This window comes from Phocoena sinus, chromosome 2, assembly GCF_008692025.1.
Source record: "Phocoena sinus isolate mPhoSin1 chromosome 2, mPhoSin1.pri, whole genome shotgun sequence".
NCBI lineage: Eukaryota > Metazoa > Chordata > Mammalia > Artiodactyla > Phocoenidae > Phocoena > Phocoena sinus.
Window position 1 is genome coordinate 176,774,026 of NC_045764.1, and position 25,753 is coordinate 176,799,778.

Consider the following 25,753-nt stretch of genomic DNA (forward strand, 5'->3'; position numbering starts at 1 on the left):
AGGGACACACTCCCAGGGCTTGCACACCAGCTCCTCTGCTGATTCCAGGGGCTGGCTGCCCAGGCCTCACCTTCTCCTTCTCCGGATAAGAGCTCAGCCTCCCGGAGCACAAGTCCTCGTCCCAGCATCGGCTAGCTGACCTCTGGCACTTCACTGCCCTCTCTCAGCCTCAGTTTCCTCCTATGTAAAATGGGACTGCAGCTCTACCTCATTCGATTCTTAGGACTCAGTGTGCTAAGAGGCACAGCACCAGGGGGAACATGGGTGGACACTGATGTAGTGGATGTAAGGGCTCGGGGTGGGAGGGGACGGGACGTTCTTTGTACGGCTCAGTGGTTCTCAAAGTGTGGTCCCTGGGCATCAGCACGTCCTGGGAACCTGTGAGAGATACAAGTTCTCGGGCCCCACTAGTCCTTGCTGACCGCCCTCCAGGTGATGCCTGTCTCAGAACAGATGGCCCATGTGAGTAATTTTTAAGATTAGGACTTTCTGATCCACAGTGCTGACTCATCCTCTGGAGGGAGAAGAGAATAAAAGCTTATCGGAGAAAATGTGATCCCTGCTTTAGAATGGAACCCTACTCCCAGCTCCAATGCCAGCTCTCACTGGGGCTGTACGACGCTTTCACCCCTGTTCCCCGTTGAGCCAACAACCGTGAGGCAGTCAGTGAGCCTGATAAGTGGGTTTTATCTCCATTTTACAACAGAAGAAACCAAGGCTCAGAGACTCCATCCAAAAGTGGCAGCCATTTGTCAGGCACCAACCACGGCGAGAGACCAGGACCAAGACCTGGGCCACCATTTCTATTCCACAGGCAGACCCCCGTCACCTGCAAAGCACCAGATTTCAAACTGGACTCAATTCCACCCCTACGCTTACTGCTTTAGAGTCTATTTTTTAAATGCAATTTTAGGGGTTTTGGTAATCGCCTTAAATGGAGAAAACCATTATGCAGCATTCACTTGACATTAGCCAAACTAGAAGAAGTATCAATTGATTTAAAAAAAAAAATGTATGTACCTGGCCTTAGAAGTGATTTCTGGATAAAATTTTCTAGAGCTTATAATTCCATCCACCATGTGATCTAATATTGCCTATTTCTAAAGCATTTTACATAACTTTGCTGTACCCTTGAAACTAACATAACATTGTAAATCAAGTATACTCCAATAAAATTTTTTTTAAAAAGGCATTGTACAGGGCTTCCCTGGTGGCGCAGTGATTGAGAGTCCGCCTGCCGATGCAGGGGACACGGGTTCGTGCCCCGGTCCGGGAAGATCCCACGTGCCGCGGAGCGGCTGGGCCCGTGAGCCATGGCCGCTGAGCCTGTGCGTCTGGAGAGACCACAGCAGTGAGAGGCCCGCGTACCGCCAAAAAAAAAAAAAAAAGGCATTGTACAGTTTAAATAATGCTCTTGCATACTTTCTCTTACTGCACTCCACAGTAACTCTAAGTTAGAACTTATACATTATCTCCATTTTCCAGATGAGAAAACAGAGGCTCAGGGAGGTCATAGGAGTTAAGTAGCAGAATCATCTGCTTACCATTTACTGACCTCCAGAGTGTGAAGTCTAGATCTGCCCTCCACCCCTGTGCTAACCGAGGTGTTCACTCATCGGCCCCTTGGATTTCCTAAGGACAGGGCAGCTCGGCGAGACTCCGGCAGCACCTGGCGCGCGCAGACCTACTCGGAGTGTGGCGGAGGTGGGTCGAAGGGAGGGACACGGGTGCAGGCAGCATGGGTCTCACAGGTACGTTTATTCATGCCCAAGGGCAGCGGGACTGCTGCAAGTCAACCCGATGTCCCACGTTCCCACAACACAGCCAGACCGACGTCCCATCCGAGGAGACCTTGTTAATGATGACCACGAGCAGGCTCAGGACTGGAAGCTTTTCAAAGAGAAGCACGACACAGATACAATTTAGCAGGAAAGGAACAAGCAGACTGCGGTTCATTATATAGGTATGTACTGACAAGCCGGAAGATGCAAAGGACAACTTTCAACATGATGGAGCACATGGAGGGTTATTTCTATACGGATGCACATGGAGGGTCTGTGGAATCAACATGGGCGTGCAGCTCACGTGCAGGCGCAAAGAGCAGGCAGCACGGAAATGTCTCCTCCCCAAGGTCAAGGGCCAGTCCTAAGTTTGCACGGGAATCAGATGACTAGAGTTTCACTGTCATTTGGAAGCGAAGTGAAGAAACGCCCAGCACTAGGGCACAAGTCTATGTGGTTCTTGCTTTCAAAACACGTTTTACAGGGCAGCCCACTGGCACAGCTAACTCCTGCTTGCCTACTGGTGGCACCAGCTAGCTCCGATCAATTCATTTCACTCCTGGAAGCTGTACTTGGCCCAAGGGGCGAGCAACGGTTTTTAACACACAGACTGTAGGGGGCAGAACTTCAGAGTCCGCTTCCAGCAGGCCAGCGCTCTCCACGTTCTGAAGTGCTCCTACTGCCTCTGCGTGCGTAGTGAACCACGCAGCAGCTTCAATTCACAACAGGGATATACCTTGTCCCAAGAAGGTACGACGGGGTTTTTTCATTCCCCACCCACTTTAAGAAGCAGAAATCTTACCTTTCAAGGCTTTACTTCTTTTATCTAAAATAAATGGAAAGAAAAATTGGCCATGTCAATGCTTTACAAAAATGCCTTTAGTCGACTCACTGTCGAAATCATCATTTGGCTGAAAAGTTCATAGCTTAGGCAAAGCTATTAAATGAAGCTTTCAGAAAATCGGAATTCCTATAGTGTCTCAAAGCCAAGAAGTGGTAAAAATTCTACCACAGATGTTCTCTCAACAGTTAAATAGCCCTTCAGAATCTGCAGGACTCTTCACTCTCTACCAGATCCTAACCTCCAGTCCTGCAGTTTAAAGTTTCTCCTTTCTTTCCTCTTTCTAACCAATCGCTCATTCATACACAGTTGGGCCTCATCTCTGCTTCACTGAGAACCAAATGGTTACTCTGCCCCAATTTTTATTAAGGAAATATTTAAACGTTCAGATCGGTGGAAAAGGTACGGTAAAACACTACATACCATGACACTTCATCCCTAAATATTTTAACCTGCATCTCTTAAAACTAAGGACACCTCCTATGCATTCTAAATACCATTGCCACACCTAAGAAAATTAACAATTCCGATATCAAGGTCTTGTTCAAATTTCTTATCGCTGACATAGCTCTTACACTCCCCACATTTTAACAAAGGACCACCAGGGGTTCGGATGTTCACTCCTAGTTAAGAACCACAGCTTCTTTACAATATGAATTGTGATTCCTCTTGAAAGTAATTTTCTTCTTGACCTCCAACGAATCAAACACAAAGAAACTTACCAGCACTCCTGATTTTATAAACGATAAAAGCCATCAGCCCCATTCCTACCCAAATCTCCTGGTAAGCTTGGGTATAGTAGGGCTTCATGGGGATCCAAACATTCTTAATAAGGCTTTGAAGCATCTGAAAAGGAACACAGTGATAAATATTACCATGACTATTGTTTTAAACCTAATGGTAAGAAGTTTCCATTTATTAAGTTTGACCCTATTTCCCAAACTATTCAACAGTGTGCAGCCCCTATGCCAGACCTGCTACCCAAAGCCATTCCAACATCCACATGGGGACTCCCGCTCTCAACAGCTTTCCAAGCTCCACTCACCTCTCACCATCCCCTGACCTTGGCCATCCGGGCACTCCTCACTTCACATTCCTCCGGCCCCAGAGCTCTCCCAGCCCGGGCTGTCCCACACTGTCATCAATGGTCCCCCTCTCCGAAGGCTATCGTCCACGAATGCCCCCAAATTAGGCCAAGAATGACACACTTTTGAAGAAACTAGCATACCTGCATCACCACGTTAAGAACTGTTGGCGTTCAAAGCTGGGAAAGAACATGGTCAAGGCACGGTGATTTCCCTGTGACACTAACACCCAGGCTCGGGCTCACGTTCGTCAGCTGTGTCTCAGTCCTTCTTTTGTTTTGTTTGAATCTCAGCTGTACTGAGGCATAACTGACGTCTAAACTGTGAGTCATTTACGGTGTACACCACGGTGGTGACCTGATACCTGTGCACAGTGCGTCTAGGCGATTAACACATCCATCACCTCACTTTTTTTTTTTTGGAGAGAACTTTCACTTCTCTAAAGAGCCAGAGCATCTGGGAGAACAGTGTCCTCGGTAGAGGCAGCTCACGGGCCAAGACCCAAGGTCAGAACACGCTTGGAGTGGGAGGAACAGCGAGAAGGCCACTGCGGTCACTCAGATTCAAATCCTGGCTCTGTCACTTTCCAGCTAACTTAAACTGCCTCGGTTTCCTCATCTCTAAAACAGCAGCCGCCTCAGAGGGCTGTTATGAAGATGGAGGAGTTGCTCTGTGTCAACTGCAGTATCTGCTGTCCTACGGCAAGTGCTCGTTACATGAAGTGTCATGGCTGGGCTAGTGGACAGAAGATGGCCAGGTCATGCAGGGCCTTGGCGGCCACAGCAAAGAGCGCAGCTTTTATTCTCAGAATGTCATGCAAATTTAACAGCATTCATGAAGTGCTTTACTCGCTTATCTCCTGCACTACTTGGACATATCTGGCTGGACACAGTTGCCTGAGATCACACAGCTGAATCTGTAAGTCACCCAGCTGGATCTGCTCCTCATTACTGAGAATCTGCTCTGAGGCCTGGCTTCCAGCTCTTGCAAAGAGAGAACATACCCAGGCTGAGACCCAGGCCTGAAGGCTAGCCAGCCCCCTGAGTGACCCAGGAAGACGTGGCTGTGTCCCCCTCCTGGAACCCCTTGCAGACGTGTCTGCCCTCATATTTCCTGTCTTCAGGCAGTACCGGGATGCTCTGCCAGAGGATACCGTTCCAAGAAACCAACAGCCCTGTCCTGAAAAGGCAGATGAGAGGATCCAAACAGGATGTGGAGGAAGGCTCTGGAAGCCCTGGACAGGAAGAGATCAGAGGCACTGAGCAAATTCCTCTCCTCCCTGTGCCCAGCACTGACTGGGAAGGAAGACCAATGGGGTCGGAAGCCTGCGAATCCTAGGTTCCTACACCAGTTCAGCCTGTTTTGCCCTCGATCCTGGCAATGTCTTGAAGCTGTCATTTCAGAGGTTTCCCTTTCTGTGAAACAGGGATAGCTCCACCTGCCCCACTGGGCTCTCAAAGTAAAGGACCCCAACCTACTGCCTGGTGTGAAATAAAAACTCAGTAAATGATCGCAGCAAGAGCAGAAAGAATGTCTGCAAATGCCCAGCTGACTACAACAGTACTAAGCTCCTGAGATTCTACGAGGAAGGACTTAAGAAGCTGAGAGCAAGGCCCAGGTCAGGTAGGGGCCTTAGAGCAAGGCCAGAAGAGGATCTAGAAGGAAAAGAGCAAAGCAAACTAGGAAGGTGTAAAGGAGGTAAGAAGGAGCCAAAGAAACTTCTGTTATCTCCATATTTTGCTCGGGGCCCAGGCCCCTGGTGTTGTCTTCTCACCTAGAATTACCCAAGAGTGCTTCAGGGTAGGTACACGGCAAATGCTTACCTCTCACCCCGCCTTTGGCCCAAGGCTGACATATCTGGCTGGACAAGCAACATGTTCCCAATGTTTACAAAATGAGGCCCCATACTTTTTCTGCCTGAGTTCACTATCTAGCATCGTTTCCCAGCTGTGTGAGTTTTATTAGCGCCCATTCCTTCAAAGACCCATCCTATTCAAAGGCCAAGTGGGTGTCGGCTGTGTCCGTTTAAGTCTGCAAAGTGGTTGGTATGTTACATTAACAGCAAACTATCACCTGACCTTACACTGGAAACAGGAAACGTCTGACCCGTTGAGCCTCAGACCGGGCTTCACAGGCTGAGGTCCGTACAATTGCAATAACCTCCGATCCCGTTTTGGTCCCCGTTTCCCCCTCTCCCAAAGCCCTGTCACGTACAGTGTAGCTCCGAGAACAGTGCGCTTGCAAGGAAACTTGAGGTGTAAAGGGGAGAAGAGAGTGAACGTGGGGAAAGAGCTCTCGGCTTGGATCCTGACTCCATCACTAACCTGCCCTGTAAGCTCGGTTAGGTGGTTGAACCTCTCACGGCCAAAGGAAAAGGCGTAGCGCGGCCTCGACTAATAACAGCTAACCCCAGGACGACCTCCCTTTACAGTTTGGGGGACCCAAGTAAAAGGTGCGCGTGGGCAGGGAGAAGAGTTGGACCTCAAGGTCAGCGGGGATGGAGGTGTGGCCGCGGTGGGACCGGGGAGGCTCCCACCCGCTGCGGAGGCCACTCCGGGCCCCAGGTCGTCGCCGCCCGCGATCCGGCCCCTCACCGTACCGGCTACCCCGCGCCGAGCGCCGACCCCAGCCCCGCACTCACCTCGGCGAAAGACTAGCGCCTCAGCCAGCCCCGACTCAAAGCCGATGACTCGGAAAGGTCAGTGAACGCGCAGGCGCCACGCGGGGCCTGCCGGGAAGGCGGAAGGAGCGGCGTCGCCCTAGACCAGCGCGCCTCCCCCGGCCGCGCCTGCGCACCACAGCGCCCCCAGCGGCCGCAGGGGACGTGGTGTGTGTGTGTGTGTGTGTGTGTGTGTGTGTGTGTGTGTGTGTGTGTGTGTGTGGTGTGTGTGTGTGTGTGTGTGTGTGTGTGTGTGTGACAATCACGTGACTTAACCATTCGTATTTGCCTGGGAGTGGGACTTTCAGTGCTGAAACTGAGAAGGTCTTGGACAAAGCCGACGAGTTGGTCTACCTGAAAAAGGGAATCTTTACCTGTGTTAAACGCAGAAAAGTTGCATCTCCCGTCTCTGATTTTCTTGCCATTTCTGTGTTAACATTTTTTGCTCTGCATATTTTTATGCATCAATTCTGTGCATCGTAATTCTACTCAACAGACAATCTAAAGACTTCCACAGGAGTGCAAGACACTGGACCTAAAAGACGCAGGCTTTAAAAATAACCATGCTTGGGACCTCCTGGTGGTTCAGTGGGTAAGACTCTGTGCTCCCAATGCAGGGGGCCGAGGTTCGATCCCTGGTCCTGGAACTAGATCCCACGTGCATACCACAACTAAGAGTCCACATGCCACAACTAAGGGTTCGCATTGCCACAACTAAAAGATCCTGCATGCCGCAACTAACCATGCCACAACGAAGATCCCCCAACTAAGACCCGTGCAGCCAAAATAAATAAATATTAAAAAATAAATAAAAATAACCATGCTTAATATGTGCAAGAAATTAAAAAACAAGACTGAAAATCTCAGCAGAAAACTGTAAACTGTAAAAAGTTAAACAAAAGAAAGCCACTTAGCTGACTTGAAAAAGAGCCCAATAGAAGTTGGATTGACTTAGCAACAGATTAGACAGTTGAAGAATTACTGAATTGGAGGCTGGGTTAGAAGAAACCATTCAGGAACACAGACAAAAGAGAAAGGAACAGCAAGAAAGTCTATCATAGGTGTAACTGGTGTCTTAGTATAACTGCCAATCTAGAATTCCATGCGTGAGGAAATTAGCATTCAGAACAGAAGGCGAAATGACATTTTGGGCCAACTAAGACTGAGGGAATGATCACCAGTAGGTCTGCAGATTAAAAAAAAAAATCAATGTTCATTATTCAGGCAGAAGGAAAGTGAGCTCAGAAGGAAGGATGGGGAGGGTGAAAGGAAGAGCAACAGACTTGGTCCTGCTTCGAAGTGAAGGGAGCTTAGGATCAAATGAAGCTGCATGCAACACTTGGAAAACTTAGGGTAGTGATGCTCAAAGTGTGGTCTCGGGGTACCCAAGGCCCCTGAGGGCCGAAACTGTTGTTTGTAATAATGGTAAGATGTTACTTGTCTTTTTCACTAGAATTCTCTCACAAGTGTATGGTGGAGTTTTCCAGAGGCTGTGTGGCTTGTGATGCCACAACAGAATAAGTACAAAAACAGGAGAATCCAGCTATCTTCCATTATGGCAGACATTAAGAGGTCTGTGAAAATGTAAGCGTCTTTTACTCTTCTCAAACACAAAAATTTGGGGGTAAATATAGTGACTTTTCATAATGATTCCCTTTAACATCAACTGGTTTTATTATCATCATTTTAAAATGAATTTAAGAAGTAAATAAAACATTTCTCAGTTGTAATCCCTAAATAAAGCAGATAGAACCCATGTAAACAAAAGCTCTGTAGGGTCTTCAACAATTTTTTTCTTCAACAATTTTTTTTTAATTTTTTTTTATTTTGCGGTACGCGGGCCTCTCACTGTTGTGGCCTCTCCCGTTGCGGAGCACAGGCTCCGGACACGCAGGCTCAGCAGCCATGGCTCACGGGCCCAGCCGCTCCATGGCATGTGGGATCTTCCCGGACCGGGGCACGAACCCACGTTCCCTGCATCGGCAGGCGGACTCTCAACCACTGCGCCACCAGGGAAGCCCTCTTCAACAATTTTTAAGCATGTAAGTGGGTCCTGAGACAAGGACAAGGTTTGAGAAACACTGTCTTAGAAAAAGAATGTTTTAGACTTATAATGAGCTAGAAAACCACAGAGGACAATAAGCACTTAGGAAGAACCTAAGGAAGAGCATCAGCACTGTAAAGCTATTTCAAGACAAACCTTTTAAACTTCAAACTCGACTTGAGAGAAGCAGAATTTTAACGTCCTCAGTTGTTAATCCAGCGTAGCCCATGAAAAACACATGTTCAAAGAAAACAATGTTTAAAGAAAGGGTCATCCCAGCAGATTAATTCAAAATGCAAAATGCTGTATTTTGTGGCTGGGAAGGTCACTGAAGATATGAAGGTATTTTGGGCAAAGCTCCTCCCACTTCAGAGCATCAACATCACTTGGAATTGCTCTCAGCTGTTTTCCCTGCAGCTCCAACTGCCCTGGGGAGGCAAATATGTGAAACCTCCACCAAGGCCCGCTCCGTGGCCTTCCCCTTTGCTCTAGCCTAGATGTCTACATGCCTATACGGAACTATGAAGCTGCCTCTTTTTAACTGTGGACTTTGGGCAGGAATGCCAGATGAGCTGGGCCAGATGACTAAAGAGCACCAAGAACCACTCATGAAATGAAGGGGCTCGAAGCCATTTACTCTGTCACGACACCGAACGTCAACCAGTGTTTCGTCTGGAAAGTGGCAGTTAAATGACAACGCATTTCGAAACTGAAGAAGCATCAAGACGGTGTCCTTCAACTGCAGTTAAAAACTCAAACCTCAGGAGGACCGAAGGAGGTAGTAAGCCAAAAGGATCAAAGAACAGAAAAAGCCCTTCAGAAAACATCTGCATGAAAGGCACTTTCTTCAGAAAAAGAGCCACTTCCACTTAGAAGCACTCACTGTAACATCAACAGAGGAAGGTCGTGTGGGAACAGTAACGCGCTAGGAAACACAGTGGGACTTGCAGAGCCGTTTGAAGTGGCTTTGGCCTATCTTGTGAAATTCAGAACATGTGCTAGCCTTCACAAAATGAAGTTGCAGTATTTTCCAACCAATGCTGAATGACATACTGAGAGTCTAAATGACTTTATGATCACATTTTTTTACTTATTGAAAAATATGTTCTTTTTTCCTTGCCAAAAAAATGTGCATGTGAGGGGGACTTTTGAAGCCTGCACTATTTGGAACAGTCAAAATACGAGGCCCAGGGCTCGTAATACATCAGTGGTGTGGCCAAGACAGGGCCTGGGACTTCTAGCTCAGTACCATGCTGGGTTTGTTTTTTGTAAGAAACCAGTAGCTCAACCCGGCCTAGTCTGACTTCTCTCTGCACTGTTGTCAGGCTGACCTCCTAGCTGCCACTCTTTGGGCATTTTCCAGTGTTTAACTGATTGGCCCTCACGCTGTTGACCAGTGCCATGCTCTGGATGCCTCCCACCTATTTCTTCACAGGGCTCTTTCCTGTGAGCCCGCACTGTGCCAGACACTGCACTGGGCACTGACGGTGTGAAGGTGGGCAGGCAGTAACGTCACTCTTCTGATTCTCCCTGTTGCCTTTCTTCCTTTGTATATCTTTACTGGATTTTTCCTCTCTGACCCTTCTTTCAGTCTGCTTCCTAATTTCTGTCTACCTTCACTCGCTCTGCCCTGGACCATTTCAGCTGCTCCCAGGGTGGTTTTAACCACCATCCGTTTGCTGATGACCTCCAAATGCGAACCTCTCACCACCTGTTTCTGTCTAGCTGTGGGGAGGACACCACCCCTGAGACGTGGATTTAGGAAGGAAGGAAGGAAGGAAGGAAGATGAACTCAGTTTAGTCAAGATCTCGCCCCACTGAACTTCTTCCAGATCCTCAATTCAGCCAGCAGGGCCACCTGCCTTTAGGCCTTCATCAGCGGACTACCTCCCCCTCCGAGTCCTCTTTCGCCGAGCTTGTTCCTGGTTCTTCTGCAGGTTTCCACTTATGTGTCATTTTCTCCAAGAAGCCTTCCCCGATTTCCTTGCTCCCTTCCCCAAATTAGGTGCAAGGTGTCCCAGGTTAGCAGGCTCTGGTTTGCCTTCCATCTTCTCCATGCTGAGGTCTATTACCACGACCCTGCACTGGGCCAGGCGCACAGCTGGTGCTCAATAAACGTCTGTCCCGTGTTGGCCCAGAGCGCCCACCAAGCCTCAGCTGGAGTAGCCCTCAAAGCGGGAGATTGGAGAGAGACTGGAGGCCTTGTTCTTGCACATCCCGGGTTCGCTGATGCTGGGCCGCGCCCCCAGACGGCCGAGGGGCCCTGAGGGACTCGTTTTGCCAACTTCGGTACCTGGCGGCCGACCCCCAGCGGCCGGACTTCGGCGTCGCTGACGGGCAAGCGCTCCCGGCAGGCTTCACACGGCGCAGCGGGGCGGGGCGGGGCCGGTGGCACAAGGTCAGGGTGGCGCGTGGGGCGCGTGGCGCGTGTGGGGCGCTCTGATTGGAGGGCTTGCGGCGGGGCGGGGCCGCGGGCCTGCCGACGCTGCGTCGTGCGGGCGCTGCGTCGTGCGGGCGCTGCATGGTCGTGCGACGTGTTCCCGCTTCTCTGACCCGAGGTTGAAGAGGCGCGGACGCCGGTCTGTGAGCATGTTGCGCAAGCTCACCCTCGACCAGATCAATGACTGGTTCACCATCGGCAAGATGGTGACTAATGTGGAGCTGCTGGGCTCGCCGCCCGCCCTCCCGGCCGAGGTGGCCCGGGATGAGGCGCAGCGCAGGGAAGTGGGCCATGAGGCCCCGGCTCCGGCCCAGGCCCAGGCCCAGGCCAGGCTGGTGCCGCCCGGGAGGTAAGGAGGCTGCGGGGGAGAGACGGGGGCGGGCGCAGGTGCGGGCCTGGGCGAGGACCTAGGCCTCCCCGACCCCGCATGACCCTGTCGCTGGCCTCGGCCGCTCTGCTGAGATGTCTGGCCGTCCCAGAGTGAGCTGGCCGCCAAGCAAGCCCCACCCCGTGGCTTGGGCCAGGTTAACTTCTCCCTCCCAGAAGTGGAGCCGCTCCAGAGTTTGGTTCAGTTTAAAAACTTTTTATCGGTAGGCTTTATTTATTTACTTTTTAGAGCAATTTAAGTTTATGGAGAAATTGAACAGAGAGTAGAGCCCCATGTACCTCCTGCTCCCCGAACAGTTTCTCTCATTGTCAGCATCTAGCTTTACTGTGGTATGTTTATTATTATTAACTAAATCAGTCGATAAGACGAGGGTTCATTCTTTTTTTTGCTGTATGCGGGCCTCTCACTGCTGCGGCCCTTCCCGCCGCGGAGCACAGGCTCCGGACGCGCAGGCCCAGTGGCCATGGCTCACGGGCCCAGCCGCTCCGCGGCACGTGGGACCCTCCCGAACCGGGACACGAACCCGTGTCCCCCGCATCGGCAGGCGGACTCTCAACCAATGCGCCACCAGGGAAGCCCTCCTCCATGTCTTTTTGGGCTTGGTAGCTCGTTTCTTTTTAGTGCTGAATAATATTCCATTGTCTGGATGCACCACGGCCCGATCACCACTGAAGAATACCTCGGTGGCTTCCAAGTTTTGGCAGTTATAAATAAAGATGCTGTAAACATTCTTGTGCAGGTTTTTGTGGGCTCAGAAGTTTCGGCGCATTTGGGTAAATACCAAGGAGCACTAATGCTGGATCTTTGTTCAGTTTTATTAGTGCTTCTCCTCCCATTATTCCTTGTCTTGGGTGCTGTCAGTTAATCTGTTCACATGATTTTAGTGGAAATAAGGCAAGAGGATGCCTATATTTGTAGGAGACCTAGACCTGGTGAGTAGAAACACCTGCTCCCTCTTTAAAGAAGGTCAGTGTGGAAGTATCCCCTGCTTGGGGTATCTGCATCACTGCTTGGCCTCTTCCCCCCGAGTTCAACACCCTTTACCATTGAGAGGGTGGTTTTGATTTTAATTTTTTTTAAGTTACCATTGTGCATTGCCCCCAGCCTTCACCCCCATTTGGTCTAGTGGATGGACTCAAGAGTCTGAGCCAAGGTCTCATGGGTTGTTTCGAGCCTTTGTAAAGTCAAGTGCAACTTGGGATCGTTGGTAAATTTGTTTCTTGGAGGCAGGGAGGGGACAGAGAGACTCTGGTACAGCTTTAGAGTGGCTGTTTTGTTTACGTTTTCACACACTTTGTTTCCTTTAATTACTCTGGCGAATGATCCCTTAGATCCGCCCCCTGCCCCCACTCCCCTGCTTGCTCCGTACTTAATGGGCAGAACAGTATTGCTTTTAAATGACTCACTGTGGTACTGAAGTAAGCTATTATTGACCTTGTCAGAAACGACAAGCATGGATTTAAATGTCCTTTTAACTTCCTGGACCCTTAATGCTCATCTAATGCCAGAGTCTCTAGCAAATTGTAGGCACTCAGTTAAATATAGCTATATTATTTAATCCTCAAAACAACCCCTTGAGGTTGCTGGCATTACCTTGATTTTATAGATTAGGAAACACACTTGGGTGGTAAAGTGACTTGCCTGGTTTCCAGGAATAAATGGTCAAGGTAGGTAGAATGACTTCCTCCCCCACCCCTAAAAGATATCCACTGGAACCTGTGAGCATTTTATATAACGTGGCAAAAGGGATTTTGCAGATGTAATTAAGGTTACAGATCCTGAAATAGGGAGATTACCTGGATTATCTAATCAAATGAGCTCTTAAAAGCAGAGACCTTTTCTGGGTAGAGTCAGGGATTTGAAACTTGAGAGGGACTTGACTGGTCATTGTTAGAGGGGCCACATGGAAAGCTTGAGAAGGAATGTGGGCAGCTAAGAGCAAAGACTGGATCCTGGCTGACAGCCAGCAAGGAAATGGGGACCTCGGTTCTACAACTTCAAGGAACTGAATTTGGCCAACGACCTGAATGAGCCTCCAGCTTAGGGAATGCAGCCCTGCCAACACCTTGATTTTGGCCTTGTGGGACCCTAGACAGAGGACCCAGTTGGGTCCACCTGGACTTGTGATTTACAGAAACTGAGAGATAATGAATTTGTGTTGTTTTAATCTGCTGAACTTGTGGTGACTTGCGGCCCCAGCAGGAAACTAATACAGTGGTAGAGCTGGGATTCAGACTTAGATGAGCTGACCATGAAGCTGTTGCAGCTACAGTGCCTGGCAGACAACGGCTGCTCAGAGGCTTGTTGAATGATGTCTTCCCAGTGAAGGAGAGTTTTTTTAAAAATAAATTTATTTATTTAATTTATTTATTTTTGGCTGCGTTGGGTCCTCATTGCTACATGTGGGCTGCTCTAGTTGCAACGAGTGGGGGCTACTCTTCATCGCGGTGTGCGGGCTTCTCATCGTGGTGGCTTCTCTTGTTGCGGAGCATGGGCTCTAGGTGCGCGGGCTTCAGTAGTTGTGGCACGTGGGCTCAGTAGTTGTGGCTCGCGGGCTCTAGAGCGCAGGCTCAGGAGTTGTGGCGCAGCGGGCTTAGTTGCTCTGCGGCATGTGGGATCTTCCTGGCCCAGGGCTCGAACCTGTATCCCCTGCATTGGCGGGCGGATTCTTAACTACTGTGCCACCAGGGAAGCCCTGAAGGAGAGTTTTGATGTTGGTGAGAAAACGTTCGATGTAGGGGAAGGCAGGCTTTATAGGTATAGGGTATCGCATAATGAAAAGGTATTTGAGAGGAACAGTCACTCAGGTGGGAAGATTAGCTTGCATTGAGTCCCCGGAGTCCAGTCTGTGGGTGCTGTTAAATCAGCTTAATGAGCAATAGAAAATACCAGACTGTATCATGGTAGTTCAAATAAGAATTGCTCTGTGAGATGGACCTGTGTCTGTGTGGTGAGTACAGAGTCACAATGTGAGTTTCTTTCTGAAAGAAAGCCCTGCTTGAGTTCCTGTGGTGAGAAGTGAACCGGGACCAGGAGTTGGGATGGGTGGTAAAGTGAGTAGGGGTAGTTGAATGGTTTGCAAATGATATATTCAGTGATCCTATGAATTTCTTCCTGTCTTGTTTTCCACATGTTATTGTATTTTCGCTCCTTTGTGCTGATTGTGGGGTATGCTTTCCCTTTTTTCTTTTTCTTTTGGCTGTGCTGGGTCTTCGTTGCAGGCTTCTCTCTAGTTGTGGTGCGTGGGTTTCATTGCCCTGCAGCATGTGGGATCTTAGTTTCCCGACCAGGGATTGAACCCGTGTGCCCTGCGTTGGAAGGCAGATTCTTAATCACTGCACCACCAGGGAAGTCCTGGAGTATGCTTTCTTTTATTTTTACATTCCTGTTTCTTCACCTTGGCATATGAAAAAGAAACTTAGTGGCTGTGTTAGGCCATTGTGTTTTCCTCCAGGGTTGTCTGTGCCAGCTTTCCTTTGGAATGCAGGGCATGGTCCTCAGATTGTGGCTGGCAGCCTCGCTGCAATCCCGTTGCCCTTCTGCCCAGTGTTGCTTTCTTTGTGTGTGGACTTCCCTCTGTCTTCCTAACTCACGCGAACTCCTGGGCTCATGACGGTCTTGCTTAATTCTCGCTTTGACCTCTTTGACTCTCCAGTACCTTAAAATGTACTTTGTCACAGAGAAACTCCACTACAGAAAGCTTTCAAATCGCTTTTCAGAAGCATCTGGTGATGCTGTTACCCAGTTTCCTTTTTTGTTAATTTCACGTTTCCTTCTTGAAATGTCTTACTGTAAGCTGAATGCCTACTGCGTTGGGCATTGTGTCAGGTGACGCAGGCAGTACAAGCAATCTCACTCCTCCTGACAGACGAGGCAAGTTCCATCTTATAGCTGAGGAAGTCAAGGATCAGGTAAGTTGAGAAACTTATCCCAGCCCATGGATCTGTTATGTTGTACAATGGGTGTATTTGACTCCAAAGCATGTGACTTTTTCCTTTTTGCCTTGTCTTTCAGTATTTAGGCCTTCCCTAGATGGTAGTATTTGCTTGTGTTACCCTCCAAGGAGTTCTGTTTTCTGTTCACCCACAAAAGTCCATGTTTTTTAAAAAGCTTTGTCTGTTTAACAGATTTAGTCTATTAGGTAATTTTCCCGTCAATTGAAAAACTATTTGAGTGTCTATTCTGTATCTACCACGTGCAGCTGGAGTAGAGGGATTGAGAGGGAGGGAGGACATGAAGTCAGAGAGGCAGCAGGGTGCCAGGTCAAGAGTTCCTTGTTCAGTCTCCTGCTTCATCTTTGGCATCGGGGAGCCCACTGGAGGGCGCTTGGAGATTTTGGGCATAGCTGCCACGTGTGGTCTCCGCTCTGACAGGGTCACTGCCAGTTGAATGAATGAAGGGGGCCCAGGGCAGAAACAGGGAGGTCAGGTGTCAACTTTATGTGTAAACTTGGTTGCACCATGGTGCCCAGATATTTGGTCAAACATTGCTCTGGGTCTTTCAGTGAAGATATTATTTGGATAGAATTAACATTTAAATAGGCGGATTTTGAGTAAAGCAGGTTAACCTCCATAATGTGGGTGAGCCTCATGCAATCAGTTTATGGCCTGAATAGAACAAAGACTGATCTCCCCTGAGCAAGAAGGAATTCTGCCAACAAAGTCCCTTTAGACCCAGACTGCAACTGACCTGGGTCTCCAGCAGATTTTGGACTTGCACCTCTACAATTGTGTAAGCTAATACCTTAAAACTAATCTCTGTATATACAGATGTCCTGTTGGTTCTGTTTCTTTGGAGAACCCTTACTAATACATCATCCAAGCAAGAGAGGGGGCGGTGGTTTAGACCAGGACAGTAGCAGTGGAGGTGGTAAGTGATGGTGGAATTCAGGGTATATTACTAAGAGGCGGGAACTTTGTAGCTGGATCAGGTATAGAATAGGAACGGGGAAGCAGTCACGGGTGACGGCAAGGTTTCTGGCTGAGCATTTGGAAGGTGTTGCCATCCACTGAGGAAGGCCAGACCGCAGGAAGAGCTGGTTCTGGGGGAATACGAGGTGTTTGATTTTGAACATGGTAACTCTGAAAATCCTGGTAGATAACAGTAAGTGCGTGAAGCGAGGAAAGAAGTCTGGCTGTGGAGCTAGATGTGTGGAGTTAAGGCTTTGAGGCCAGTGAGACGAGACCACCCAGGCTCTGGGTGATGGGGCCTGGTGGGTGAGTGCAGAGGGAGGGGAGGTCTAAGGACCCAAGCCTGGAGCACCTGAATGTTTAGAGGCTGGTGAGAAAAAATGTGCAAAGGAGACCGAGAAGGAACCACTAGCAGGGTCCGAGGAAAACCAAGCGAGCGAGCCTGTTTTAAACAACTGCTTGCTTAGTGCCCTGTATGTGCATCTCTTAGTACTTTGAAGGAATTATTTATTTATCTATTTAATTTATTTATTTTTACTTTTTATGTTTTGGCTGCGTTGGGTCTTCGTTGCTGCACGTGGGCTTCCTCTAGTTGCGGCGAGCGGGGGCTGCTCTTCATTGCGGTGTGCGGGCTTCTCATTGCGGTGGCTTCTTGTTGTGGAGCACAGGCTCTAGGTGTGCAGGCTTCAGTAGTTGTGGTGCACGGGCTCAGTAGTTGTGGCACACAGGCTTAGTTGCCCCGCAGCATGTGAGATCTTCCTGGACCAGGGCTTGAACCTGTGTCCCCTGCACTGGCAGGCAGATTCTTAACTGCTGTGCCACCAGGGAAGCCCCAAGGAATTATTTTATGCGTTGTTTTCCCCACATAAGAACTTCTTGAGGGTGCAGATTTTCACTGAATCTCCACCTCTTAGCACAGTACCTGGCATATAGTAGGAACTCAGATGTCTGTTTGGATGAAGGAACTGCCTTCGTAGGTCCCAATTATTGATTGCTTACAATGTGCTTGGTCCTTATTCTAGAAACGATGAGAGTTGCTTCCTCATTTGCTCCTACCTTGAGTGAATCCTGAAATCTGAGTTATTCCTCTGACCAGAGCTGATTTCCCTAAGGTAGGGGTGTGCGTGAGTGAGAGTGTGTGTGTGTGTGTGTGTGTGTGTGTGTGTATGTATACAATCAGTCCAATAAAAATCAGCCTATCCTGGCAACTGTCCCGTAAAGTATTTCTAGAATAAGAGTGTCTCACTGTGTATACGATCACCACCCTGGTCTAAATAAACCACCATCATCTCTTGCCTGGATTATTACAAAAGCCTTCTATTTTTGGTCTCCTGGCTTCCTGTCTTTGCCCCCAATAATTTATTTTAGCACCTAGAAGAATACCTGGCGTGAGGTGGATGCCCATTGATATTTCTTGAATGAAGGAATCCTTGTTTGTTTGTTTTTTTGCGGTACGCGGGCCTCTCACTGTTGTGGCCTCTCCCATTGCGGAGCACAGGCTCCGGACGCGCAGGCTCAGCGGCCATGGCTCACGGGCCCAGCCGCTCCGCGGCATGTGGGATCCTCCCGGACTGGGGCATGAACCTGCGTCCACTGCATCGGCAGGCGGACTCTCAACCGCTGCACCACCCTGAGGGAATCCCTGAATGAAGGAATCCTTGAGTAAACATTCACACGTAAGGTTTGAGGAGCACATGTGCGACTTTCTGTGGGGTAGATGGCTATTAGAACAAGATGTAGACTCTGATCGTGGCTTACTGAGTGTTCCTCCATCTGGCACCTGACTCACCTCCTGCTGTCTTTCACTGCATTCTGGACACATTGGCATTTTTCTATGTCTTGAAGACACCACACTCCTTTCCACACTGGGGCTTCCACACCTGTCTGTCTTGTGCCTGGAGTGCCTGCCCTCTTCCATTCCTGCCCTGTTTCTTCCCATGACAGGCTCCTTTCATCATTCGGGGCTCTGCTCCTTCAAGAAGTCTCCTGTGACCTCCATAGCTACAGAAGTCCTCCCCCACCTTCTTTGTCAGTCTCTCTAGTCTTTGTGAACTTTTTCTCCTCCTCTAAAGCACTTATCACTTGCCCCAAGTCTTGCTGTTGGTGATGTGTTTTGGGGTCCTCCACCATTGTGGGGGGGCCAGAATGATTCTGAGATTTCTGGCTTGTAGAATTGGATGGATAGGTAGGGTTGTCATTTCCTGAGAAATGACTGGAAAACACTAGTTGAGGTGTTCGAAGAGTTATGCTTTTAGTTTGTGTAAAGTGTGTTGTTTTGATTCCTCTGTTCCTTTCTTGAATTTTGTTTATCCTTTTAGGAAACAAACCTCTATGATTTGGTTTTGAGCATGTTGATTTAAGTTGCCTGTAGGTCTCCCAGAGGAGGTGTCATGTAGGCAATTGCCTGTATGCATTTGGAGCTCAGACGTAAGTTGGGGCTGGAGGTGGTGTAGGGGCCTGCCAGGCTGATGTGAATCCTAGCCCTGCCATTCAGTATCTCTTGTGATATTGGGCAAAGGCATCGAACAGGTGTGAGGCTGTTTGCTCATCTGTCAGATGGGAATAACATCACCTACTTTCAAGTAGGTGCACGAACCTGTGTCCCCTGCATCGGCAGGTGGACTCTCAACCACTGCACCACTAGGGAAGCCCCTTTTTTTTCTTTTTAATGGAAAAAAACTCACTCGAATAAATCTCCAAATATAAAGTTATGGACATTAGGTTCCTTGGATTTTCTTTTAAGAATGGTATAGATTCTAGCACTTAATCATAGAAATAAATCTAATGAATAGTTCCCTACTTTAATGAAATTCTGAGAGGTTGAATTTTGTATGTTAAATATTCTGCTATTTTAAATGAACATAATATTGGTTTAGATTATAGATTGGCATTGACTGTTTTTCTTTGAGTAGCTGTTACTAGTGTTAAACTAGTCCATTTCTTTTTTGCTCATGTAATATAGAGCTGTTCTTTTAAATACTTTTCCTTAATGCTGGTTGAGATTAAAAACGAATCTCAGTGTTGGGATGAGGTACTGCTTTGTTTTCAAACTGCACATTATTTTTTCCCTCACTGCCGTCTTCCCCCTCCCCCGCAGAGAATGACTGATTCATTGTTGTATTGTAAAGATAAGATTCACATCGATCATTTATTTTATTCTATACATAGTTCTTTTTAGAATAAAAGCAAGGTTAATGTCAAAGTTAATTTATCGAATTTCATGCTTGGTACTTTCATACAAATTTCATATTTCAGATTTCAAAATAAAATGCCTTAGTTCCTGTTGGGATGTGTTTGAGGTATAAGAAAATACTTCAAACATTTTTTGAAAATATTTAGGAAACATTTTAGTTAAAAGCATACTGTTCAATGAAAACATTGCATTTTTAGAGTGGTTAAAAAAGGAACACTATTTAAAACATAGGCTACATCGACAGGAATTTTAACTTATGATCTTGCGACAAAGAGTAGCATTAAGTCACATCACTTTCTCTTTTTCTTAATATTAAGGGTTCTGATACTAAGACTGTCAAAAACTCCTCTGTTTACAAGTAATTTAACTTGATGGGTAATAATATGGTAGGTTCCATATCGTATGTGAGAATGTTGGGAACCTGTTCTTTGTGTTTTTGTCTACGTAACTTGAAATAGTGGGTATTTCATCCTTGTCTGGACTCTTGGAGCTTTCTCCTGGGATCACGGAGCGAACAGGACAGGCTGCGCTCTGTGACTCCTCCACGCCTTCTTGCTGACTGCCTTTGTCAGTACTACTTAAGAAGTCCTTCAGAACTTGCTTGAAGATGTAGACAATTTCCCACGGCAGTACATCATTTTCTGCCAGAACTTCTCGAAATCTAGAGGCAAAGCAGTTATCAGTATTCAATTCAGAAAATCTCTTTTGTCGTATCCCTTTGTCTCCAAAATTCAGCTTAGATAATGTAACCATATAGTAGTCGCCCACCTTTTGAGTAAACTGCACATTGCTTTAAAATTATACTTCTAGTAAAGAAATTTCAAAAGAGACTTTAAAACATTTCCTAGCCAGTGAAATATCAACAGTGTTTTTTTTTTTTTTTTTTTTTCCGGCCCATCCTTAGGGATTTTGGTTGCTGGGTAGTTGATACACATGATTAAAAAATTTATATGATATAATACGATTTCCAATCTAAAGATATGAGGAGCTTAGACTTGACAGCAAATACCACAAGAAGGGAACGTAGTATTTTTACCTGCTGAGAATAGCTCCAGTTTGACAAGGTTGAACCTGTGAGCAAAGAACTTCAAGTTGTCTTTGTTCAGTAGCTGGGATGGTTGCGTGGGGATTCTGATAGTTTCTCAGACAATTGTAATCCACACCTGTTCTTTTCACTTTTTGCTCATTTTCGATCTCTTGTATTAATCTCTCTCGTTCCTTTAGATGCCATTTTAATTCCCGAAGCAGAGTCTTTGTCACTACTTCTGAGTCAGGGTAGCGTGTGGATTTGTAGGAATTGAGTTTTGGCCATTTCATCCAGCCAAAAAGTGGCATTTTTAGCCTATGGAAATATTCTCACTTGTTTATTTGCATAAAATATTATGGCTCTGATGAGCAAATATTTGTTTCTTTACAGTAACTTTGCCAGAAAAGTGAATGAATTTTTCACTGGTTAGATATATGGCTCAGGATAAGATTAGAATGGATTAAAGTCTTAATTTCTAACTAGGTCAGTGCCAAAAACCAGGCTTTGAAAATACTTTTATGTAGCCAAGGAGAAATGAAATGCAGTCAGATAATCTACAGACTGAACAATTTTCTGAAAATACCACTAACACTTGCTATTAAAAGTTCTTAGGAGGCTTTAAAATATCAACATATAGGAAAGTGCTATCTGCAGACATACTTTTGACTTATGTTTTGTACAGAAAAGGTTTAAAGATTACCTGTGAAGTTGACGGATCCGATGTGGTGATGTTGCCGAAGAGTTTACTTGAATTGCTGACGAAGCTGTGCTTCACTCAGACATATCTCCTTCTCCTGGATGTGTCCCCTGTTGAAAGAACGGTTCTCCTCCTTTACCCACTGAAACTGTATTTGAAATAACTAACCTTCTGTGTTAGGAATGAGGTTGTGATGTCTTCATTTGGAGAGAATGCTCATTAGTTCACCTTGTAAGTAAGCTAAAAGAAATGACAAAAATAACTTACTATTTAATCTTTACAAATTATATAATGGTTTGCCTTTTGAATGTAGCTCAGTGTATTTGAAAGAGATGCCGGTAGCTACAGATTCTGGTCCTAAATGCATTTAGACGTATCTTTGATAAAGAAGCGAAGAAAGGACGTCTGAAGCACCACAGACGCGCTGCCAGCTCAAGTGAAGACTGTCGCACGATGTGATGCTTTGCTGTGCATAGCTGCGGGTCACAGTTTAGTGCTGTATTTTTATGCCTGTAGAGCTCTAAAAATAACCATGTTGCTTTTATTCTTCAGCTTAACTTTCAGGCGGTTTAGAAGCCAGGTCACTGTCCCCTCTAATGAAAGCAGGAAAAATAGATCAGACTTGACTATTTGCACAATATACATTCTGAGAAACCTCGTTACAATTGAGCAAAGTAGGCAAAGAATGCTGATATCAGTCGTGTGAAATATTTAGTAAATGTTATATTCTGTACACATTTTGTTTTTCTAAATAGTATTTAAATTTGTATATTTAAACAAGTTGTAATGCTCGAGGACATTATATACACATAAGTAGATAACTTTAAAATATACTTTATAATCTCTAAAAACATGGTGATAAGACAATAATAGATTAAGGTCAGAAAAAAAGTTGAGACATGACAACATATCAAGTTCACAACAAAATCTTATAGTTCATTATAGAAAATCGTTTTCGTGTTTTCTTTTGGAGCTGAAAGTGAAACTTATACTCACAGTTTGGGCGAGTACTGATGTGTAATTGGTCTTTATTGTGCTAGTTTTCTATTCCAGAGAGGTTTGTGTCTTTGGTTTAAGCATGGACAGGTTCGTTACTCTGTAGTTCTGTGTTAAATGACTGTGTAGTGGCTTTTCCTTTTATAATATTTGTTTCTTCTGTTGCTTTTTCCTTCAAATGAACTGTGAAGAATAGACCTCGTTTACATCAGACCTGCATGTCATGCATGATAAAGAGTGATGTGTGTGGTCATCCTCCAGCTCCTGTTACTTATATGTTAGAAAAACCCAGATGTCAGGATTCATTATCTGTAACTAGAAGGTTTTCATATTACGTTGCGTATAGTACTGTGAAAGGGAAGGGAGTAAAGTTTATCATGACAGAACTGTCCTATCTGATTTTCTACTATAGTTACGATGAGTCAGGCTGCTTCTCCCTTTGAATAGACTCGTTGTCATTGCTTTAATTTTTAAATTTTTTGCCTCTGAAATGGTAACAAAAATATCAAAAATGTATTGGATGTGGAGCATAAACCGACTTTCTGTTCTAGGCCCTCTTTAGTCTTGCCTGTCCCTTCTTCTCCGGCTTGCTCTCTTGCTCTACCTGAGTCTGTCTGTCGTGTCAGCCAAGCGTGACTGCCCCACACAGGCCGTGCTCCCTCCGGCACTTCAGCTTTGGTCACACTGACTCTCTTTTCTGAGTTGCTCGTTTTTCTTTTCCAGGTACCTATACTGTAATTCTCTTATTTATTTATTTTTGCCTGCGTTGGGTCTTCGTTGCTGCGCGAGAGATTTCTCTAGTCGCGGTGAGCGGGGGCTACTCTTCATTGTGGTGTGCGGGCTTCTCATTGCGGTGGCTTCTCTTGTTGTGGAGCATGGGCTCTAGGCTTGCGGGCTTCAGTAGTTGCGGCACGCAGGCTCTAGGGCGCGTGGGCTTCAGCAGTTGTGGCGTGCGGGCTCCGTAGTTGTGGTGCGTGGGTTCAGTAGTTGTGGTGCGCAGCCTCAGTAGTTGTGGTGCACGGGCTCAGTAGTTGTGGCTCACAAGCTCTAGAGTGCAGGGTCAGTAGTTGTGGCGCACGGGCTCACTAGTTGTGGCGCACGGGCTTAGTTGCTCCGCCGCATGTGAGATCTTCCCGGACCAAGGATCGAACCCGTGTCCCCTGCACTGGCAGGCAGATTTTTAACTACTGTTCCCCCAGGGAGGTCCCTATACTGTAACTCTTTTTTTCAGGGCTCAGTTTCGATACCAACTAATTTTTTCTTCTGTCTGAGGGAAAAACATTTTTTCCTTGGCCCCCACGCCCTGTTCCTTTGAATTCCGGTTTTATTTCTCTTTACTGTTAAACTAATAGTCCTTTACAACTAGGTTCTGTCTGTCTTCCACTTATTTGCAGCTCTCATTAGCTCAGCAGATAGTTTTGACTGTGCCATGTCCTAGATGCAGGTTAGGGACTGGGGATGCACCAGTGGACCAGACAGACCTATTCTCTGTCCTCATGGAGCCCGTGTTCTAGTGGAAAGATGAACCCGAGGACCCAAATCACCCAGTGCAGTGGTCATGATACACTCGAGGTCTCCCCAGTTCACTGTGGAGGTCAGGGAAGGCCTTTCTGGGTAGGGGCTGTCCTTTGAGCAGAGGTTTAAAGACCAGCGAGGAAGCCACACAACGCGCCTCATGCGGCCAGCTGCCCCCTCAGCTTGGCCTGTTAGCGCCTAGCTGGCTCTTGAGATTCAAGTCTGGCCTTCATGGAGCTTTCCTTACGCCTCGGCTCACATTCAGTGCGTTTTCCTTTGATCTTCCTTGGGTAAGCCAGTTTTCCTAGTACTTAGTGTGTGCTACTTGCATTATTATACATTTTATTTTTTCTGTCCTATCTCCGGAGATTGTTATGCCCAACTGGCATTCTCTGATTACAGTAGTCCCCTACTACCATGTAGATAGAGAACAGAAATATTTGTAGATCAAGGTAAGGAAGTACCTTTGCATTAATCCTTCCTGTTTGTTGGGAGTATAACCAGATTAATGTTGGATTTTATTCGTCACACATTTTAGTAAGTTGAATAAATGAATTATTTCTAATGAATTGCAACCTCATTAGGCTATTTTGTGTGGAAGACATAAAGCTTAAACTATGACGCAGTTAGGTTAATTTCTTTTTGGTCTTTGTCATGGTTTTCTAGGCTTTATCTTCTTAGCTGAACAGCAAAAAATTTTATGACTTGAAGTGAGATAGGATCATATCATTCATTGTGTGTGTGTGTGTGTGTGTGTGTGTGTAGAAGTTTAAGATGTGTAAGGAAGTACTTAAGGCTAAAAAGACAAAATTTTGGAATCTCGAAGGGCAGGCTAAGGAGCCAGGTTGTTTAGATACAACTTGTATATGTTTATGGTCAGGGGGCCTTATACAGTTCTCAGCAGCATTTGATTGCAATTAAAGGAAGAGTTTTCATTGTGAGAGGACTGATATCTTTCTGTTTTTAATTCCTTTGCTACTGAATTCAGAATTATTGGTTGGTTCTTTTTGGCTATTAAAGATGCAGTTAATATTTGAGAAGCTGTGATGTTAAATTCCTTTTCCCAATAGTATTCCCTCTTTAAAGTACTCTAATTAAAACACACTAAGATGTACTTTTCCATGTTAGAAATGCTACTCCGTGGGGCCGTCCGCGTCTCACTAACATAAGAGAATTCTTAGCGTGCGTCTGCGTTCTGTGCCGCAAATGTTCACTCGAGAGAGACCATTGTTCTGGCTCTGTAACCTTTATAGACGTTGTTCATAAGTTTTACGTTATAGTTTAGTTCAGTTTGTTGATATTTTCCTTTTTTGACTTTTCCTTTTTTGTCTTTACCTTTTTTGTGTTCTTGTTTAAGCCCTTGTTTACTTCAAAGTTACAACATACAGAAGATCAGCTTTTTAGGCTTAAAAAAATAAGTACTCCTGGGTGTTGAGTTGGTTTGAAATTGATTTGAGATTGGTTTGAGGTGTAGGGGTCCCCAAATTGGATAATCATTATTCAAAGTAAGTAGTCATTGTTCCACCCAGGAGATTTTCCTGATTCCTTGTACGCCCAGTAACTGTGTGGCGTATCCTGGGTATTTTGAATATTATACTAGATTATGGGACTCTGGGTCTTGCTTAAATCCTGTGGGGAATGCAGCTGACCACCTGTGTTCAGGCTGCAAGTTCCAGCCAGCTTCCTTTGGGCAGTGGTCCCTCTGGTTTTCAGAGCCTTTGCAGGGTTGTCTGGATCTGTCTTGCACTGTGCCATCTAGTGGCCATCCTGTAGCTCAGTTCTCAAAGTCTGTGATGGGCTGTTTGGGGTCAGGGCACGCCTGCCAGCCGAGGGGTGCACCCAGCAGTTCCTAAAGGTCCTCAGGTGTCTGCAATCTCCCTGGTGCTTTCCCAGCCCAGGGCCTCCCTTTTCTGGTCCTCTGGCCAGAAGACAGGGGCTTTGTTGCCCTGCTCTGCCAGGCACTTCCTGCAGTGATGTCTGTCTCCCAGGCCAAGCAGTGGGAGGGCAGAGAAAGGAAAAAGGCAGTGAGAGTTGGCCGCACCCTCTTGTAGAGGGAGTTTCCCTCCCTCGGAGTTTGATGTTCCCGCCACACCTGGCTTGTGAGAGAATGGAGAAAAGAAAAATGTAAGGTGTGCACTGCCCCCGTTTTGAGTATTTGGAGTCCCCTTTCCTGCTGG

The 25,753-nt window shown here is 46.6% G+C and overlaps 2 protein-coding genes across 3 annotated transcripts; both read right to left on the reverse strand.

The window, feature by feature from the left end:
- Positions 1-1,738: 1,738 nt before the first annotated feature.
- Positions 1,739-6,432, reverse strand: ATP5MPL (ATP synthase membrane subunit 6.8PL). 2 transcript variants are annotated; one of them, XM_032624799.1, is made up of 5 exons: positions 6,349-6,429; positions 4,816-4,941; positions 3,345-3,468; positions 2,584-2,607; positions 1,739-1,890 (listed from the first exon to the last, which is right to left on the reverse strand). In XM_032624799.1, exons 3-5 carry the CDS (start codon positions 3,466-3,468, stop codon positions 1,856-1,858), a joined length of 183 nt encoding a protein of 60 aa, XP_032480690.1. In that variant the 5' UTR covers positions 4,816-4,941; positions 6,349-6,429; the 3' UTR covers positions 1,739-1,855. The 2 variants fall into 2 exon arrangements, with proteins under 2 accessions (XP_032480690.1, XP_032480689.1); XM_032624798.1 differs by lacking the exon at positions 4,816-4,941 and having other exon boundaries at positions 6,349-6,432.
- A 13,272-nt stretch (positions 6,433-19,704) lies between these two features.
- RD3L (retinal degeneration 3 like) lies at positions 19,705-20,676 on the reverse strand. Its single transcript, XM_032624153.1, has 2 exons — positions 20,378-20,676; positions 19,705-20,002 (listed from the first exon to the last, which is right to left on the reverse strand). Exons 1-2 carry the CDS (start codon positions 20,674-20,676, stop codon positions 19,705-19,707), a joined length of 597 nt encoding a protein of 198 aa, XP_032480044.1.
- Between the last annotated feature and the right edge of the window lie 5,077 nt (positions 20,677-25,753).